Source organism: Seriola lalandi, unplaced genomic scaffold (assembly GCF_002814215.2).
Source record: "Seriola lalandi dorsalis isolate HSWRI2012SDOR001 ecotype SW California unplaced genomic scaffold, Sedor1 jcf7180002054861, whole genome shotgun sequence".
NCBI lineage: Eukaryota > Metazoa > Chordata > Actinopteri > Carangiformes > Carangidae > Seriola > Seriola lalandi.
Window position 1 is genome coordinate 2,773,409 of NW_019525414.1, and position 18,425 is coordinate 2,791,833.

At 41.2% G+C, this 18,425-nt stretch overlaps 1 protein-coding gene across 2 annotated transcripts in view; it reads left to right on the forward strand.

Annotated features, from left to right (window-relative positions):
- si:dkey-178k16.1 (band 4.1-like protein 1) overlaps positions 1–18,425 on the forward strand; it is a 47,744-nt gene that overhangs the window by 18,364 nt on the left and 10,955 nt on the right. For both annotated transcript variants that reach the window (XM_023427629.1, XM_023427630.1), the window contains exons 2-13: positions 1,316–1,404; positions 1,738–1,887; positions 10,277–10,381; positions 11,050–11,092; positions 11,257–11,332; positions 12,909–13,127; positions 13,254–13,341; positions 13,427–13,579; positions 14,742–14,839; positions 15,934–16,109; positions 16,434–16,678; positions 17,341–17,379. In XM_023427629.1, coding sequence (XP_023283397.1) covers positions 1,333–1,404; positions 1,738–1,887; positions 10,277–10,381; positions 11,050–11,092; positions 11,257–11,332; positions 12,909–13,127; positions 13,254–13,341; positions 13,427–13,579; positions 14,742–14,839; positions 15,934–16,109; positions 16,434–16,678; positions 17,341–17,379 — 1,464 coding nt within the window. In that variant the 5' untranslated portion in view covers positions 1,316–1,332. The remainder of the gene's footprint in view (positions 1–1,315; positions 1,405–1,737; positions 1,888–10,276; positions 10,382–11,049; positions 11,093–11,256; positions 11,333–12,908; positions 13,128–13,253; positions 13,342–13,426; positions 13,580–14,741; positions 14,840–15,933; positions 16,110–16,433; positions 16,679–17,340; positions 17,380–18,425) is intronic.

An 18,425-nucleotide genomic window follows, 5' to 3' on the forward strand; every position in this document is an offset into this window, starting at 1 on the left:
CAGGCTATACAACACCTCAGCCAAAGGAAGTGGCATAATCTAATTATTATTGTTTATTTATTATTAACTGTTTTTATTATTATCATCATCAACAATGAGCTAATGGACACATGAATTTCCCCTAAGGGATACATAAAGTATCTATCTATCTATCTATCTATCTATCTATCTATCTATCTATCTATCTATCTATCAATCAATCAATCATACACTAGAGTATGCATTTCTTGCTCACCACCTTTCTCTTGAGACTGAAAAATGGGAATATTTTAAGATAAACAATATACTCGAGGAAAGAAGGAACCTGAAAGTGTACCACTTTTTATTTTTACCACACTGGAAAAGGGAAGTATCTACTTAAAATTCTAATACTGCCCTGTCATAATGCAATATCTCTCAAAAATGGCTTCAGTAAAGAATTTCAGCAGTGGTTAAAAATTCCTCATTTTATCTTACAAAATTTCAGCTGACATATAAGGCCCCGTGCTGACTTTTCATAATAAAGCTAAAGGTTGACTCTGGGCTTTATCTCGGACAGTTCGTTTCTCTTAGCTGTTACACCTCCTCTGAATATCAACTACTTTACTGTATGTCACTGTGCAACAGTCCAGCTTGGTAATAGCAGTGGTCACCTTCAGATGACAAGCCTCTTCTGTCTCCAGCTCACCTTAACGTTGTATCAGCATAGCTGTATATCTCTCTCTCCAGCCCCTCTCTTTTCCTCTCCGTGGTGTCTCTCTCCTCGTAACCTCTGCCTTTTACTCTGTGCTGCTCTTTCCTTCCTCCTGTCTCATCCTCAGATTGTTGTCACGTTCCCGGTGCCCTCTCCCTCCCTCTCTCATCCTCTATCTCGGTGTGTCTGCTGTCCTGTGCTGTGCCGCAGGGCTCTCCGGCTGATGTAATTTATGCTATCTCCTTTGCTAGTGTGAGAAGAGAGCGTCCTGAAGCCAACACTCTTCATGCAGAGTGCTCCTGTGGGAGGCTGTGAGCCAGCACTGACTGAGCTACTCTCTTTCTCCCTTTCACCATCCTCCTATACACAATGATCAGTCTGCATAGTGGTAGAGGATGATTAAAAATACCATAGTAGCTGTCAGCTGCAAAGGAAATTGGATGCAATGTCACCACAGGTATCAGTTCTGCGGCAGGTCATTACACCACAATGTCAGTTTAAGTGATGATTTGGTATGCTGTGTACAGACAGGGAAGTGTTCCACAGGCGAATTGGACTTTTAGCTGCAGTAAACACTCCACACTGGTTTTTGGAACAGGAAAAGATTTGATGTTGACTGAATATGTTTATGTGTGGTTGCAGGACTGCAATCCATTTCTATGACAACAGAGACGGCTTTGGCTGGGGAGATGAAGAGCGCAATGGAGGGTGACGCCAGGAGGACCAATCAGGTGGGAGCTCTGTGGAACTCACAGCAGCTGTAGATCATTTTACTCAGGGCCCTCAATCACTCAGGCGCCTTCCGGTTTTCTGTTTGATATGCAAGGCAACTAGTCGCCTCTGCCTCTGCCAGCAACTTAACATCTTAACATCTTAGAGCGGCAGCTCACACTACATCATGCATTTGATGATTGCTTTATGTGATCAAAGATTTTGAATTTAAATCACTTAGCAAGACAAGTACATACGGCCTCTAGAGACTCAGAATTCCACTGTTTAAATGAAGGACAAAGTACAGTGATTTGAGGCTCAGTCACTTAGAAGAAGGATTTTCTCTCTTGCAGGTTCCTGAGGACCATGGGGATATGGATGATAGCTCAGAGAAGACCCCCAGCAAAGCCTCCAAATCCCCCCAGAAAAGCACCAAGCGGCCCAAGACTGTCCCTGTCAAAGTCACTCTACTCGACGGCTCAGACTATGAGACTGCAGTTGAGGTACACTACTCACTGTTTGTCAGCAAGCATGAAGAAAATGGCTTATTGAGCCATTCAGAAGAATTTGACTGTGAACTTGTTTTTAAAATTATTACAACATTTTATAGTTTTGGCCATCACTGATATCAGTAATAACAATATTTTGCTTGGCAATTTTTTTTCTGATACCTGAGACACTAAAAAGAAGCCCAACAGAGCAACATGGGAGCAGTGAGGAGTTTAGTCAAAGTTATTCAGTAGAGGAAACAGGCTAACAGACTAACTTGCTGTGGTTGTGCTGTTGTGGAATTACATGAATGTCAATATTAAATACATAAAACACTGTAGTAGAGTGTCAGTGGAGATTCACCTCAACAAAGAGCAAAGAAGTTCCCTACAAGAATTAGATTTCCACACCTATACAACCATAAGCTGTTCACACTCTAACATACAGTAAGAGGGCATCTCAGTGTGACAACATCTGGTTACACTTTAACATGACATCTTCACGTTCTTAAGTTACATAAATTCCAACAAGGCATAAAAATAAAGTGATGGAAGGTACATAGTAACATAACAGAGGGAACTAGAATGGCACACCTCTGCCAAAGGGCAAACAATCCTACACGTCTGTGAGGTCCAGATTATTATCTGGATCTGCACCAAATTGTACAAACTAGCAAACTTCTCAACACAATAAATGTCCAATTTTTTACATTGAGATCAAAACATTGTTTCCTGAAAAATTCCTGTTCCTGCCTCTTTAACTAGATCAGCAACAAATGTGTTTAATGCGTCTTCCTTGGCCCATGCCCCGTATCCTCCACCAAGTTTGGTGCAAATCATTTTAGTCATTTTTGTGTAATCCTGCTGACAAACAAACAAACAAACCAAACCTGTTTTTATTTGCAATTTCAATTTGCATAAAAGAAAACCTGAGTTGAGATGTTGGAAATTCGAAAAGAACTCACAAAAGAATTTTTATGTTTGGTCGTTGTATCGATTAAAACAAAATGCTTTAAGACTTAAAAATGGAAATTGAATAAATTGTGACATGCATGAAGCATGTGACCTACACATCAGTCAGGCTTTCGCTTTGCTGAAGAAATGAAAAAGATGAAAAATAAATAAATAAAATTAGTCAGACCATTACTGAGTGATGAGGAGACTGTGATGATGAAAATTTCACAAATAACAGTAGTGGATGGAAACATGTTTTTTTAACCTCCAAAAGAAATGATTTAGATATTTTGGCTAAAAGTTCTGCTTCCTCAGAACTCCTGAACGTTGAAGTGATAATTGGGTCATTTGACGTGGTGTTGTGTGAGGTAGTCATGCATAGTCGGTGTGTTACCTGCAGTAGGTTCAGATCAGCGCACTGCCAGTTGGGAGAGCCACAGGAGCACCCAGCACACCAGCAGAGCTATGTGTTGCTGTGCATGGGGCCAGCAGGAAAAACATGTTTTAGACAAATGCCCAACAAAACAATCCAATATTCGTTTAAATGTATGCTTCATGTAGAATATTTTCAGCGGTTTATCTTTTTCAACTGCTGAACTACCGTATTCCTATGCACAAGGGCACCTACAGAGCAGTGCACTCTGCTAGTGTGATGGTGTTGCCCGCTACCTCTCCAAACCGGCACCGACTATGCATGACTACCTCATACAACCCCACGTCAAATAACCCAAACTATCACTTTAAAGGACTTGCCTATTGCTCTGTCAGACTTTATTGCAGGGATACTGCCATGTTCCCAGATCTCAGTTTGGTGGTTGCTAAGTTATCATTACTGATAGAAATGATTGACATAACTGCTAAAGTCAGACCCTTTCCTTTAAAGCTGCTTCCAGCTAACAGCTTACAGCTAAGCACACAGCTTCCTTCCCAAAGAGTTATCCTTTGGTTATTGATTCACCATTTGCAATTCTGCAAACATACGGAACATAATCAGAAAAAAATTACATCAAAAGGTTGTTTTGCAGGGCTATTTATCCACGGTAACATGCCCACATACTGAAAATTCATATCTTTCCATGCAGGTGACAAAAAACACAGCATTTTAAGAAGGTGGTGTACGTCTCCCCTGTTTGAATGGAGTGCTTGACTCAGCACAGTCCACCACAGTACACCTCAGTGGGATTTAGTCTCCCTGGGTAATACATGAGTCAGGAGATGCAGCTGTGTTGCTATTCTCACTGAGAGGGGAAGTGACGGGTAGAGGGAGGTGAGACAAGCTCTGCATTGTGGGGGATGGAAGGCTCAGATGAGCAATCCCCAGCTTTCGTGAATCGTGACTCTATTGCCTTTCGTGTTTGTAAACAGACGGGTGTAGCTCTGTGAATTCCTACTGCTCCTGGTTATTTGAATTTCATAGTAGCCTACGCGCTCATCATGATTGAATACTGCGGAAAATTCATTTGCTCTCGGTCATGAAATGACTTCTGAGTTAGAGTAAGGGGTGTCGAAGGGGATGTTCCACACCAGAGGGAGATCCTGTGCAGGACTTCCATGAGCTGCCATGAAGCATATTAAAGCCAGCAGTGGAGCCCCATTGGATGCTGCTGATGATGGATTGTGATGGGAACGATCTTGTTGGCTGCTTGGCCTCATTCATGTCAACTGAATTGTTTTATGACTTACTGCCTCCCACCTGACCTCACATATTTTACTTACACTGGAGGAATATCTCGGGAGTCCAGACTGAGGCGACACACATATTCACCTTCAACTCCACCCCCAATCTGTCCTTCTGTCTTGGAGGGCTACACACATGCACACATGCATACACATTTCTTCATCTCACCTGGGCAGTGACAGTAAAGATATTGGGCTTTGACAGGAAATCCATACAGCTGACAGATGAGTGCTCTCATGTTTGACCGGGTAGAAAATAGAATGGGAGAAGGAAAGGGGAGGAGGAGAGAGGAGGAGAAGATGAAAAGAGTAGGGGAGGAGGTGGAGAGTCAGACAGAGAGGATGTAGATACCAGGAGTTGTTTGTGCACTTTACAGGAGTGTGCATATCAGTGTGTCTGCAAATGGAAAAAGGCAAGTGGGGACACAATGATGAATGCAGTGAAATCATCACTTTAATTACAGTGATGATGTGCACTGAACAAGCAGACTGTGATGATAAAAACACAGGGAAGCAGCCTGAGCATCCTATTGATGTTTGGCTCATGACATTATAGATATTGATTAAATTGCCCAGTGGTTAACCTAAAGCCATACGATTAAACTGCGAATTCACCACCTGCTAACATTACTTTAAGCCTTCAAGCTGACACAGAAAACTGCTTATTACTGTTTTAAGAGACATTTTGAATTAAACATCTGACTTTTTAAACAGAAATCCTGCAGAAACCATTCTACCCGTATTTTAACCACTTAAACTTTGGCTGAATGGAGGTCCAATTCATGAAATACTAATGGCCATTGTCACAGTTAACCGCAGGCCCATGCGATTATCGACTTCACTATAGAGACGGAGCTGCTTGGGGTTTTTTCTGAATTCAGTGCTATCAGTGCTATTGATGTCAGCGCTCAGCTGCTGGTCAGCCAAATTACTGAAGAGGCACCTTGAAAAGGTGACAGAATTGATTAAAAAAACAAAATAGCTTTCATATGTATCATATACTGGCCCTTTTGAAATGTGATACCTTTTCACATTACGAGCATGAATTGTAACACAAAACTTAAATATCGTAACTTGGAGGCCACAGTAGCAGCAAGCATAGAGTAAAAAGTGGGACAACAGATATATCTACAGTATGCATGCACAGGATTAAACATAGAGTCTGGAGTGCACAAACATACTTAAATTTAAAGGGCCTCCTCAAAGAAAAACCACCAGCTCCATAAAGGTGAAGTTCATGTGATCATGTTAAAACCAAATGAAAGATACATGACACTTGAAAAAGCTGAAAGGATGATGAAATCAGTTAAGCTATATTCGCTATCATTCCCTCCTGTTCTAACAAGAGCAATCTAAAATGCATCCCCACACAAGCCCTCTCTGCCTCCTCTGCACAGTCAGCTGCAAAAGCTCTGAGGGTTCAGCATTTTGCTCAAGGGAACCTCAGAACATATACCTACCAATACTGTCTGTAGCGCAACCTGAAGGGCAGTTTTTCCATGTTCTACAGTGCTTGACATCTTAAGAAGCAGCTTGTCTACACTGTGCTTTGAGCCACTACAGGGAAAAATTCACAGATAAATAGGTACACGTTGGAAATCTGGGGTTTCTACACTCCAAATATCAAAATCATTTTGCCAGTGCTTGAAATGTTTAGGAAGTCGAACAAATCTAACATATTTTTAAAGCTTTTGGAGCAGCTGTGGCTCAGGAGGTAGAGTGGCTCATCCAGGGTGAATGAGAGGCAAATTGTTAAGCAATGTGGGTAAAACCGCTGTATTTGTTCAGCCATTTACTTTTTTTCTGCCACAAATGGTCATGAGTAAAACTTGGTAAAGCTTTTACTAAAATGACTCTGGAACTAGACGACGTTTGATATATACCTTCAAGTGTTACAGTTTTAGCATTCAACCATATGGAAGCCCTGGATGTGATGCTGCTATATTCAGTGTGAAGTACAACACTCTCATGTTTGTTTACTTCAGCTCAACTGTTCTTAAAAAAGCGCCATAATTGTGGAATCAAGAACATCTCTCGATTGATTCTTGATTTACATTACTCATCATGAGTCCGACTACTCAGCCTGGGAAAACAGTATAGTCATCTGTGGCTCCGTAGGGAGCTAAAAAAAATAACCTGCTGATGTAATAGGCATTTCTCAATGAAAGCTGTTTACAGCATTTTAGAGGATATAGGTTTTAAATTTTTTCAAGCTTCAACCATAATAGGGATTAAAAGTCAGGAAATTTTGCTCCCTACTTGACCATTTTTAAAAAATCTCTCCACCAGAGGTGAAAACCAGAGTTCACTAATGGGTGGACCATCGTCCAGATCTGGATCCAGACGCAGTCCTGTTTGACCCCCGAGATATAACTTATGAATTATTGAGAATTATTAAATTTTGACAGAGTGTTTTCTATTTTTAGCAGCACAGATTTTTTAGCCTTTTACATCACTGGTCACATGATGCTACTCAGCTAATCACTACACCTGGAGTAAGAGAGTAAGATACACACATTGGGAGAGACAAGATGATAGACAATGACAAATAATGGGGAAAGTGGGAGGGAGGGAAAGGGGGAGAAAATGGAGTATTAAAGCTGTTCAGTCATAAAGATGTGTTGAAATAGTTGCACTTTTTAGGCCTATTTCATTTTTGTGAAACGAAGCACTTTATTTTATCCCTAAACTTTATGGACACCCAATATCAAATCGCTATGTTAGTACTCTTTAACTGCTCCTGTGGTAGGATTGTTTGTCAAAATTTGTTAACATAGAACACAATTTTGACATTGATTTGTGCAGGTAAATGAGGTGGTACAATTAATTTATCTTTCACGCGGGTCCAGAATGCAGAGGCCACTGAGCACAAAATCGTGGAGGCTCCCACAGGCCCTCATTCTCCACACACACAGCAATCCAAGTTTTCAATTATAGGTTCTCAGCAGAGGCCACTATCTGTTTGAAACACCTGTAGCTTATACAGGATTTACTCTGACAGTCTACAGCCTATGATCACAACCTGAAGGACAATATCAACACCTGTACATATATTCTATCATACAGGATTTACACCACATGATTGCAACAATACTTTCCGGGGCCAGCAGCAACAATATCAACACATTAGCCTAGAGTGTGTAGCTGAATGCCTTACACAAGCACATACTGTCCCACCTCCACCAATACAGCTCTATGATTCTGATTCTTCCATCAATCTCTCTCTCGCTCTCTCTCTCTCTCTCACACACACAAAGTGATTTAATCATACTGCAATGTTACAATAGCAAAATAAATAATAATAGCGAAATACAAAAATGCTTTTCTGCCAGAGAAAAGCTATATGGACATTGTGTTGTTGATATTTAGCCATGCCATTAAATCAGTGAACTTCATTTTGTGAGGAAAAATGCCCCCTATCAATTTTACCACCTCCCTCAGTCACTTCATCCTGGGCCCTGGCCTGAATTGTTGAAATAGTTAGCTAAAAGTAAGTTGTGACTGAAATAGGTAAAAAGTAATAGACTGTGGGTCTGCAAAACTGCTAACATACCCATAGACGGGCCTTTGCTGTCTGCATTGGTGTGGGGCTCCAGTGGAAATGAGGGTTGGGCAGTCGAACAGGTGAGTGTGGCAAGGCTGTGGCTCTCCGTTTCCTGCTGAGCGGAACTGACGTCAGTGGCTGCTGCGCGTGTCCTCCTCTTAGACGTTAGCATTTTCCTCTCCAGGCTCTTTGCTAATGCTAGCAAGTCCACTTTTCAAAAAAGTCGATAGAGGGTATGTCGTTTTCCTGAATGTCTGTTTATTTCCTCCTTCGCCTTTCTCTTTGCTACACCACTGTTCCTGCGTTAGTTTTGCATGTTTTAAAAAGCTCTTTCTCATCCAACGGCTTTGCTTTGCCGCTAAATTCGCACGGCCATCACCTGACCTGACACGTCATCATCACGTCACAGGTCAAAAACAAAGATTTGCCAAATTAACTCCTAAATTTTCCTCTTTATTCGATAACTATATTTTCTTATCAAATCAATCGGTTTAATAAACAACAATAAAGTAATAAATGTTTGACAATTATATAATCTTTTTCGGTGTTACCTCAGACTGACTAATTATTTATGTATCTATTCATGTACTCCTGTGTTATTTTTTATTCATTTAATTTTTTCTTTAAAAATGATTTATGATTTTTATGTGCTGTGGTATGTTGTAAAGTCAAGACTAGAAACTAAAAGAGCTACATTGCATTTTAGAAGCTACACCAATTTTGCCACATCTTTACAGTGTTTGTAAAGCTGTTTGATTGTAGTGATATCTTTCCACTTGAATTAGTTAAAGTGACTAAGTTCAATAGATTTACTTTCCCCTCGGCCTGCCATTAACCCATTCACTGGCACGCTGTCTCTCCTCATCTTGTTTGCATGGGTGACGCTATCAGCAAAATGGATTTCTAGGATTACACCAAATGGCTGCTAACACAATCAGACCACAGAACTAGTTACAGAAATGTGATTGGAGCCAGTTGGAGCGACAACAGAATCTCATCAGCAGCTCCTGAATTGGTTGCCATGCTTGGGGGACCACCTGCGATGTGTGTTGCAATTTCATTTTGTTGGAAAATCGAATAAATGCGCCGCTCCCAAAAAAATCTCTGACTGCAGGCTCTGCCTGTTAGTCAGCAATATTCTGTCATATACTTTGCCCATCACAGCCTCAGTACAGCAGGGTATAAATTATTATTTATTTGATTGAGAGACGGATGACTTTATAATGGTTAATTAATCAGCCCTTCTTAAATTTTTTAAAGATATGCTGACTGTACTGCCAGCTTTTATTACAAGGGCTGAACAAAGCTGTGTGATGGCCTTGTAGAAACCAGTGATAAAGAAGTGAGATGGCACACGCACACACAGAAGGGACCTATTACTTCTGTTTCCATGGTAACAGTTGCTTGGTTGCTTTGTCGCTATAGGGGCCAGGTTTCCCTTGGAGATGAAGCTGCCGTGTGTGTGCCTGTGTGTCTGAGCATGTTTGTGTGTGTGGAAACAGCATTTTGCCAAGGCCGTCTGTGCAACCCACAGAGGCCTGTTTTCAGCCCTGAAGGGCAGGGTAGAAAATAGGTGTGGTCTGCTGAAAAACGCCACTGATGTGAAATGCAATTCCTCCCCTTATATAGGCATACAGAGTGTAGCTCCTCCTACTCAACAGGGGCGAGGGCAGGCTGGAAGCATCTCTCAGACCGCAGTTGGGCTGGATTTTTGTGTGTCACTGATATTTTTGTCTCCTTTGTGTTGAGAAATATGGATAAAGAAAAGATTTTATTGTCCAATAATAAAGCAATTATTTTTACTAGATAACCAACCACTTAATTATATAATAAATGCAATATCTTTTCAGTTTCACAAATCTTTTTTTTTTTTTTCAAGATTATTTTTTGCATTTTGTGTTCATGCCAGCTGATCGTATAGATGCAGACAGGAAGAAGTGTATGACATGCAACCAAGGTTCCTGGCTGGAATCAAACCAGGTGTGTTGCAGTTATATGGTATGGGTTTTAAGCATTAGGCTAGCAGATGCCCCACAGTCACACACATCTTTGTAAATGTGCATTATTGCACTCGCATCTGTCCTCTTCTTTCTTCTTTTACAATACCTATTACAACCTGAACCTGCACTATGTCACCTGCCCACTTGCTGAGTGTTCTTATGCTACATATTACATACTGTGTGTGTGTGTGTGTGTGTGTGTGTGTGTGTGTGTGCGTGTGAGAAACAGAAATTTGCCAAGGGCCAGACCCTGCTGGACATGGTGTGTGGCCATCTGAACCTGCTGGAAAGGGACTACTTTGGCTTGACTTTCCAGGACACGGACAACTCCAAGGTCAGAAACACAATCACACATATATTAAGATAGCTTACATTTACTTTTATTCATTTTGAAATCTGTGACTGACTAATATAACTCTGCAATTAAAGCTAACATAGGACACCCAGTCAGAAACTATCCTGGGTGTTAGTTACACTAGATTTTATGTTTTTCCCTTAACCTTTACCCTTATTACCCTCAAAACAACTTACAGTTTTTATTTATAGCTGCTAATTAATAGATTATTTTGGTATTGTTTTGGTTGGATTATGTCAGCGATTTCAGAGCAAATATCAGCCTGCAGTTTTTCCTGCTGTTATAAAGCATTGAGTCCCTGGTTGCCCTTCAAACTGTGCTCAACCACTTAGAGCTTGAGACTGGCATACATGGCCTTTAACCTTCTAAAATGTGATTAGACAGTATGGCCTTTTAAAAATGGTACACAGGGTCTACAGTGCACCATGAAAGCTTTAGTGACATTAGGTGGACGGAGTTGGATCCATCTGGCATTTATATGCCCAATATTGATGCTTTCAGTGTTTGAAGAAGCTTTTATCCATTTTCTTGTAGTATGAATATATTTGCAGCCAGCGAGGTACAGTACTTAAAAGGGGCTCTTAAAAATGGATGATTTTGCTGAGGTTGAATTTCTCCAAAGGTTTGTGTCTTTCTTTCTTTATCAGAATTGGTTGGATCCCTCCAAAGAGATTAAGAAGCAAATTCGGGGTAAGTGAAGCAGACACACACACAGGCACACACATTCACACACACACACACACACACACACACACACACACACACACACACACACACACACACACACATGCACATACACTCACGCAGTCCACAGTATTTTCCTCCACAAAACCTTGCTGGTGGTTTGTTCACAGTTGGTTCCTGGATTTTGGGATTTTCTGTCAAGTTCTACCCCCCAGACCCATCTGTGCTCATTGAAGACATCACCAGGTATGTGTGAACGCAACAACAGGGACTTTTGAACTCACAGTTAAAGAACGCTGATTTGTTTTAGTTGCCTAAAGCTAATATACTGAGTTCTTCAGAGGACATTTTTGTTTTGGCAGGATTTACAAAAGAACATAATTGCTAAGACCAGTACCCAGGCAAACTGAACACACTTCAAGTGAAGGTTGAAGACAAGGAGTTGACTTTAGTAGTCTTCGGGGAAACTATGAAACTGTGAAAACAGACAAGGACAACAAATTAAATGATAGTGATCACAAAGCACTCTAGCGTGAGTGTCTATGTATGTACTTTATGTTCTCCACACAGACATAGAAGGATATGGTATATTTTTAGGCTCTGCTCGAGATGCAGCATCATAATCAACACTACATCAGAGCAAACTACAAATGTACACTGCAAATGTCATATATCACATTTAAGTAACTGCTGCAGTTACTGAGGTGTTTTGTGGTATTAAGCTATAGAGATACTGCACTTGAACATGAATGTGCCAAGTGAGATACAAGTATTTCAGTGGAGTTTGGGGGTTGCGGTGCTTAAACTTTATGTAAAACGTTCCCAAACCGGTCTCTGAGTTACTCTTGATAATTCTCAGAGCTGTTATTAGAACTTTCTAAGTGTAGCCTAAATGAAAACTGTTGGCACTATTACCATTTTGAAGTTTTCCTTAGGACCCATTTTGATAACTTATGTTGTGAATTGGCGCTATACAAATAAAAACTGACTTGACTTGACTTGAATTTCCTGCTGGAGAGAGCTGAGAGCTAACTGTTGAGATTTGAGATTTGTGGATTATCATAAATAACTGGGAACTTAACTTAACTGTAGATAGGCAAAGATTTCATGTCGGGAGCTGTGTCCTCCATCCGTCATTGTTAGCTGATTAATGCATAGAAACCCTACTCAATTAGTGTATAGAAGCTTGAGGATAATTATTATAGCCAGCTGTATACTGTGACAATATTTTGTTTTGCTGGAGTGAAACTAAATGTAAGAAGAAATCTATCTTTTAAAAATGTTCATATGAAGAAGAGCACCGGTTTACAGCTATGCTGGTATCTCTGTGAGACTGCACTCAGACACAGCACAGATAAATGCCGATGTCAGTATGCTAACATCCTCATAATGACAATGCTTAACTTTAGCACGTTCAATGTTTACAAAATTCTCCATCTTAGCACTGGCTAATTAGCACTAACCACAAAGTACCATTGATGCTTTCTGGAATTTAATTGTACAACAAAGTGTTGGAAAAAAGTTAAATGTTGATATGACGATGATACATTAAAGTCAGGGGATCACCAAAGTGATTAAGATTCATCCTCTGAGCACCATGAATGTCTGTACAAAATTTCATAGCAATCTATCCTATAGTTGAGATACTTCAGGTTAGTGAAGCGGCTCACAGACACCTGGAAAGATCAACGCTGCTAGCATTGCTAAAAACCTGAAGGACTGAGACTGAGAACATTTCCAGTGTTTCTTCCAGGTGTTTCCTGATAAAATAGACACATAACTCTTGAAGACAAATATTAGCAGCATTTCTGTGTTTCTTCAGGTACTACCTGTGCCTGCAGTTGAGGGACGACATCCTGTCCGGTCGTCTGCCCTGCTCGTTCGTCACCCACGCTCTTTTGGGCTCCTACACTGTCCAGGCTGAACTGGGAGACTATGAGCCGGAGGAACATGGCCCCGACTATGTTAACGACTTCCGCTTTGCCCCCAATCAGACACGTGAACTGGAGGAGAGAGTGATGGAGCTTCACCGTAACTACAGGTCAGAGGAAATATGGCTGTGTTAATTTAATTGAATAGCACAAGGATAATGGAAGATGCTGGGCTTCTTGATTTGTGGGATGAATATGAAAGAAGTGATGAATCGTGTGTGGCATTTGTGTCGTAGGGGAATGACTCCGGCGGATGCAGAGGTGAACTTTCTAGAAAATGCCAAGAAGCTGTCGATGTACGGGGTGGACCTGCATCACGCTAAGGTACAGAGATAGTACACCCAGACTTTTCAACTGTCTATGCACTTTCGTATGAGGTTTTTTGATGCTCTATGCCTGTGTTCACCAGGATTCAGAAGGAATTGACATAATGCTCGGAGTGAGCGCCAATGGCCTGCTCATCTACCGAGACCGCCTCAGGATAAACCGGTTTGCCTGGCCAAAAATCCTCAAGATCTCCTACAAAAGAAGCAACTTCTACATCAAGATCCGCCCCGGAGAGGTAAATACAAATTATAATGGTCTTGCCTTTTGCATCTTGCTTGACTTAGCAGGAGTTCACTGCACAATTACTGCTTGCACACCCCCACTAGAACAGCTCATGACAGTCACTCTGCCTCAAAGCCGAGGCAACTGGAATCATCATTTGGTAAAGAGCCAACCCCATATTTCTATTTCATGGTTTCACAGTTGTTAAAATTACATCATTGTCTCTCCTGACTTTTCCCAAGCAGCATAAATAGTCATTTCATGGTTTGATAAAAGAGTTATTTCTGAGATTTATCTGCTGCAAACCATGTGACAACTGACGAGGAGTATTTTTTCAGACAGTATTTATAGCCCTCAGAGATACTGTTCTTAAATATTAGGCTGATAGGTCATGTTTTTATTCTTTTCCTCCTTCTCCCAGTCTTTATAGTGACTTTAAAGCCTGATTAGCCAGTCGTGAGGATTTGCACTTTCATCAAGGATTTTACTTGCAAGTGTTTGAGCCACATTATGCGCGCTCTGGTTTTCAACTCCCTAAAATTATTATGATTTACTGTTTTTTTTCCCTTCATTCTTTGGCCTTCAGGGTATGTGGAGTGCGCTTTATATCCACTGTTAAACTGCCATTGACATCTTCATAGTGAAAACCAAGGCCATTCTGTGCATGGGCTTTGTTCTGCGGATCTATCCTCTTAAATCAGCTGTCACTTCAAATTTGCCTGGAGGGTAGTCGTTGGTGTTTAAAGCCCTTTTACTCTAAACAGAATCTTTGTGTGGAACAAAAGTTGGCTTCTTCCTGTAAAGACTCCTCCTAATGTTTAAAGACCTGTTATATTGCTAATAACCTATTGATCTGTAAGCGTATTCTTTCTGTTCACTCCACTGAACATCTGATGGAGCGAGTGCAAGAATGGCTAATTTGTAGGTTGGTTAGAGATGGAAAATTTACCTGACATGGCAGATGTGAGAATATATTTCTAGTACAAGTAAACAGAAAAACAACATTGATTTTTCCATTACTGCAGAGTAAACACAATTCACCCTGCCACCACCCTTCCGTCTTTCCCCACCACTCACTCCCTTCACTCTCCTCTTCTTCTTCACCTCCCTTCCTTCTCCTCCTCCTCCTCCTCCCCCATCCTCCACCACCTCCACTCCTTCCCCTCACCTCTCAGTATGAACAGTTTGAGAGCACCATAGGCTTCAAGCTGCCCAACCATCGGGCCTCAAAGCGATTGTGGAAGGTCTGCATTGAGCACCACACCTTCTTCAGGTAGGACTTGATATTCACAGATGCACAGAGAGACTCACCTTTTCAGCACTGTAGCTTTTGAACCCTGCATGAACTGTTAGCACAGGAGGGCTATCCTTCATGTGAAACTCATTATACAGATGTGTTGATTCTTTAGCTTTTCATGGTAACACTGTTTTTACAGGTCACATCGCTCTGTAGAATTTCCTTGATAGGAACTGATATGTAGCTCTACATTTACAGTAAGGTTGCTGAGGAGGACTAGGTCATTTGTTACTAATTACTGTATATGGAAAATGCAGACAGTGATCAGTTGGTACTAATTAATGAATTCAATAATTCCAATTCATTGGAGAGTCTTGTGAAATTTGTCTAAGGGCAAACATACAAATCAACATCTATGTAGACATAAGTCCAAAAATAAATGATTATTTCCTTGGGTTTGAATGGGCCTCTCTCAGTTTTGTCATTCAACTGAAATGGGAAGAACTTGGTCTGTCCGAAGGTAACAAAATCTGCATACAACCTCGTATCTCATCTGTCTGTACAAAAATCAAAGTGTAAAAATGACATGTTGTGGTTTTAGGGAAGCCAGACTATTTCTTGGCTTAGCACAGCAACTTCCTGTGGTCTCCGCTGACTACCTGGCACAGTCTCACGACTTGAGGAAGTTTTAGAGAAGCTGGCTGGGGGATGGGGGTTGTTAACTTGGGCAGAGCCAGGCTAGCTGTCTCCCCCCTGTTTCCACTCCTTGTGGTTAGAGTGCTTTTTTAATTAACTCTGCAAGAAAGCAAATAAGCGTATTGCCCTAAATATCCAACTGAAATAGTTTTAGCTGATCTTCCTTTGGAAATCAGCACCTGCTTTTAAAGTCAACACAGCTAACTAAACTGAAATAGCTCTATTAGACAATTGTCTCTATTTTCCCTATAGTTGGTGCTGAGTCACTTAATGTAGTTCTTAAGTTATTAGGAAATGAGGGACCAGGAAAATAAACGATACCACTTTCTTTTTTCTTCTTGATCAAATTCTAAATTGTGTAATTAAGTAAAAGATAACAAGGCGCAGAGTCTGAGTATTTTATGGTGGACACACAAAACTGAACCTTCCTGCAGGTTGGTTTCTCCAGAGCCGCCTCCCAAGGGCTTCCTGGTGATTGGCTCCAAGTTCCGCTACAGCGGGCGAACCCAGGCCCAGACCAGACAGGCCAGCGCTCTGATTGACAGGCCTGCCCCACAGTTCGATCGCTCCGTTAGCAAGAGATACCTGCTGCCTCGAAGCATTGATGGAGGTGAGTACCCTGACTATGTCTACCCTGAAGTTCACTCTTGCTTCCTGTGAGGCAGTAACCCTCAGCTTTAGAAAATGGATCGATGGATGGATAGCAATACACACATGAAAAACACTTCCACTCTCACACAGTGTAAATATTTCATTAACAGGACTTATTGATTTATTTTACACGCATGTATTTGTATGATGGCCCTCAGCGTGAGGAGAGTGCCTGCCAAATCTCCAAAATGAAGGCAGTTTTTAACTCGCCTCATTATAAAACCATCATGTCATGTAAAAGTCCATGTGGTTGATTGTTACCCTCCTCTTATCACTTCACCAGCCTCAGCTCTGGGTGATAGCATGGACCAGCTGTCCCAGCGAAGCTCCAGTGAACGCACACAGTTCATGTCCAGAGAAGACCTGGACCAAGAGGGCAGCCTGGATCTGGAACATGATCATTACCACTATCACGACCAAGACCAGGACCAGTACACAGATCAGGAGCTGGAGCAGTATGAAGGCCAAGATCAGAGGCAGACGCGGGGCGACCACTTCTCCACACCCACCAAGAATTATGAGCTCAAGGTATGAGATGAGAAGAAAACAACGCTGTTCATAGACACAGAAACCTGATTTCAATCGCAGCTCTTGTTGCCTTGGTGTTATAGCTGTTGTACATTTTATTGTAAACAATATGAACGAATGGCAATGCCGTCATTTAGAAGAGGAGAGGTTTTACGGAGCTACAGCTTTATCAGACAACAATGTAAATGAAATCAACGTATGGAGTATTGCAAGCATGAAAAACTAAATCAGAGTTTTGAGGACAGTACAGAGGAACATGCAAAAGCTTGACCTTCCTTTGGCTCATCTGAAAAAGCACATAGCGCTTGCTGTGTCCTGAGTCAGAAAATCGCTCATGAACTTTTGACTAACATCCCTCATCTTTCTCTTCCACATTCCCTTTCATTTAAAAATGTAATCAACATCCTGATTCTTCTCTCCTTGGCCTAATTTCCCGTTTTCTGCTCTCCAGACTTATAAGACTTCTCAGTATGAGTTCTCTCTGTTTCTTAAATCGACTCCCAAAATCTATTTTGACCTCTTTGCTGCAGACGTTACTTTTTTAAGCCAGCTTCCTGCCTCTAACAGGTCTTCTCTTCTTGCTGCTGTAATATTAACTCTCTTTGCTAACCTCTGCTCTCTTCCTCTGACCCTCCTGTCCTCCACTTCATCCTCTCCTGCAGAGTGAGGAGGCAGGCTCGCCTGTAGACTCAAAGCCAGAGGTATTTTGGCCTTGGTCCTTAGTTTTTTTTGTCTGTGTGGTTTTGGTTGTTGTAGGTCATGCACCCGTACTCTGTGTTTGTTAAGCACGACCTGTCCATTTCTTTTGATTGTTTGTCTCTGGAGGGAATGTTACTTCTCCTCATGTCATGATTTCCAGGATTCCACTGAGTATAATCCATGGAAACCGCATGAATTGATCTTCAGATGAATGGAGACAAAATGTTTAAATATACATTTATTCAGGCTCTTCCTTTTCTTTTTTCCTGTCTGTCCACTGGGAAATGGTTTCAGTGGAAATTCAGATTACATTTTCTTCATAGGCATTTAGCTCTTATTCAGAGTGACTTAAACAATTTAACTCTAGTGGAAAAGGCCTCTTGTTTTTCAATTGTCAAAACATGTTCACGAGCGCACATCTTTAACAGTGTCCCTGTGTGTTATTAGCAGAATGAGCAGATGGCACTTAAGCGCTGGGATGGATTCAGTGAATCAGTGTTGTTAAAAAATCTGTTTGTACTCCTGCTGAGATAATCATTATTTGATTTAATTAATAATTCTTCTTAAATGATTCTTTTGTTGTAAAGATACGCACATTTGCACTGTTTTTATTTATTTACTAAAGATTATTCCGATGTATCTAGTCAGTATTATTTTGTTCCTGTGCAGATGTGTGTATTATTAAGTACTGTAGGAAATATTGGCGTTGCAGTAGTCACCAAAGGGCCTGTTCATTTGTGGTTTCGTAATGTCCTCTCACCAAATCTCTGGATGAAGAAGTATGGGAATAATCTCCCTGCCCAAGCACTTAAATTCAATCGATACGTGACTGCATTAATTATCAGTTGGCCCACACTGAGATTGATTGTCTCTGTCTTCTTGGCAGAACATTAAATGGGTTAATAGTCTTATAGTCCAAAGCCCCAATGGTGTCAGCTGTTTCTGTTTCTCTGTCTGTCTGGCCGCCTGCCTTTTTGACTCACCTGCAGCACTTTACCTCTTTGTCTCTGCACGCATCTGTTCTCCAAACCCCCCCCTTCCCCCCCCT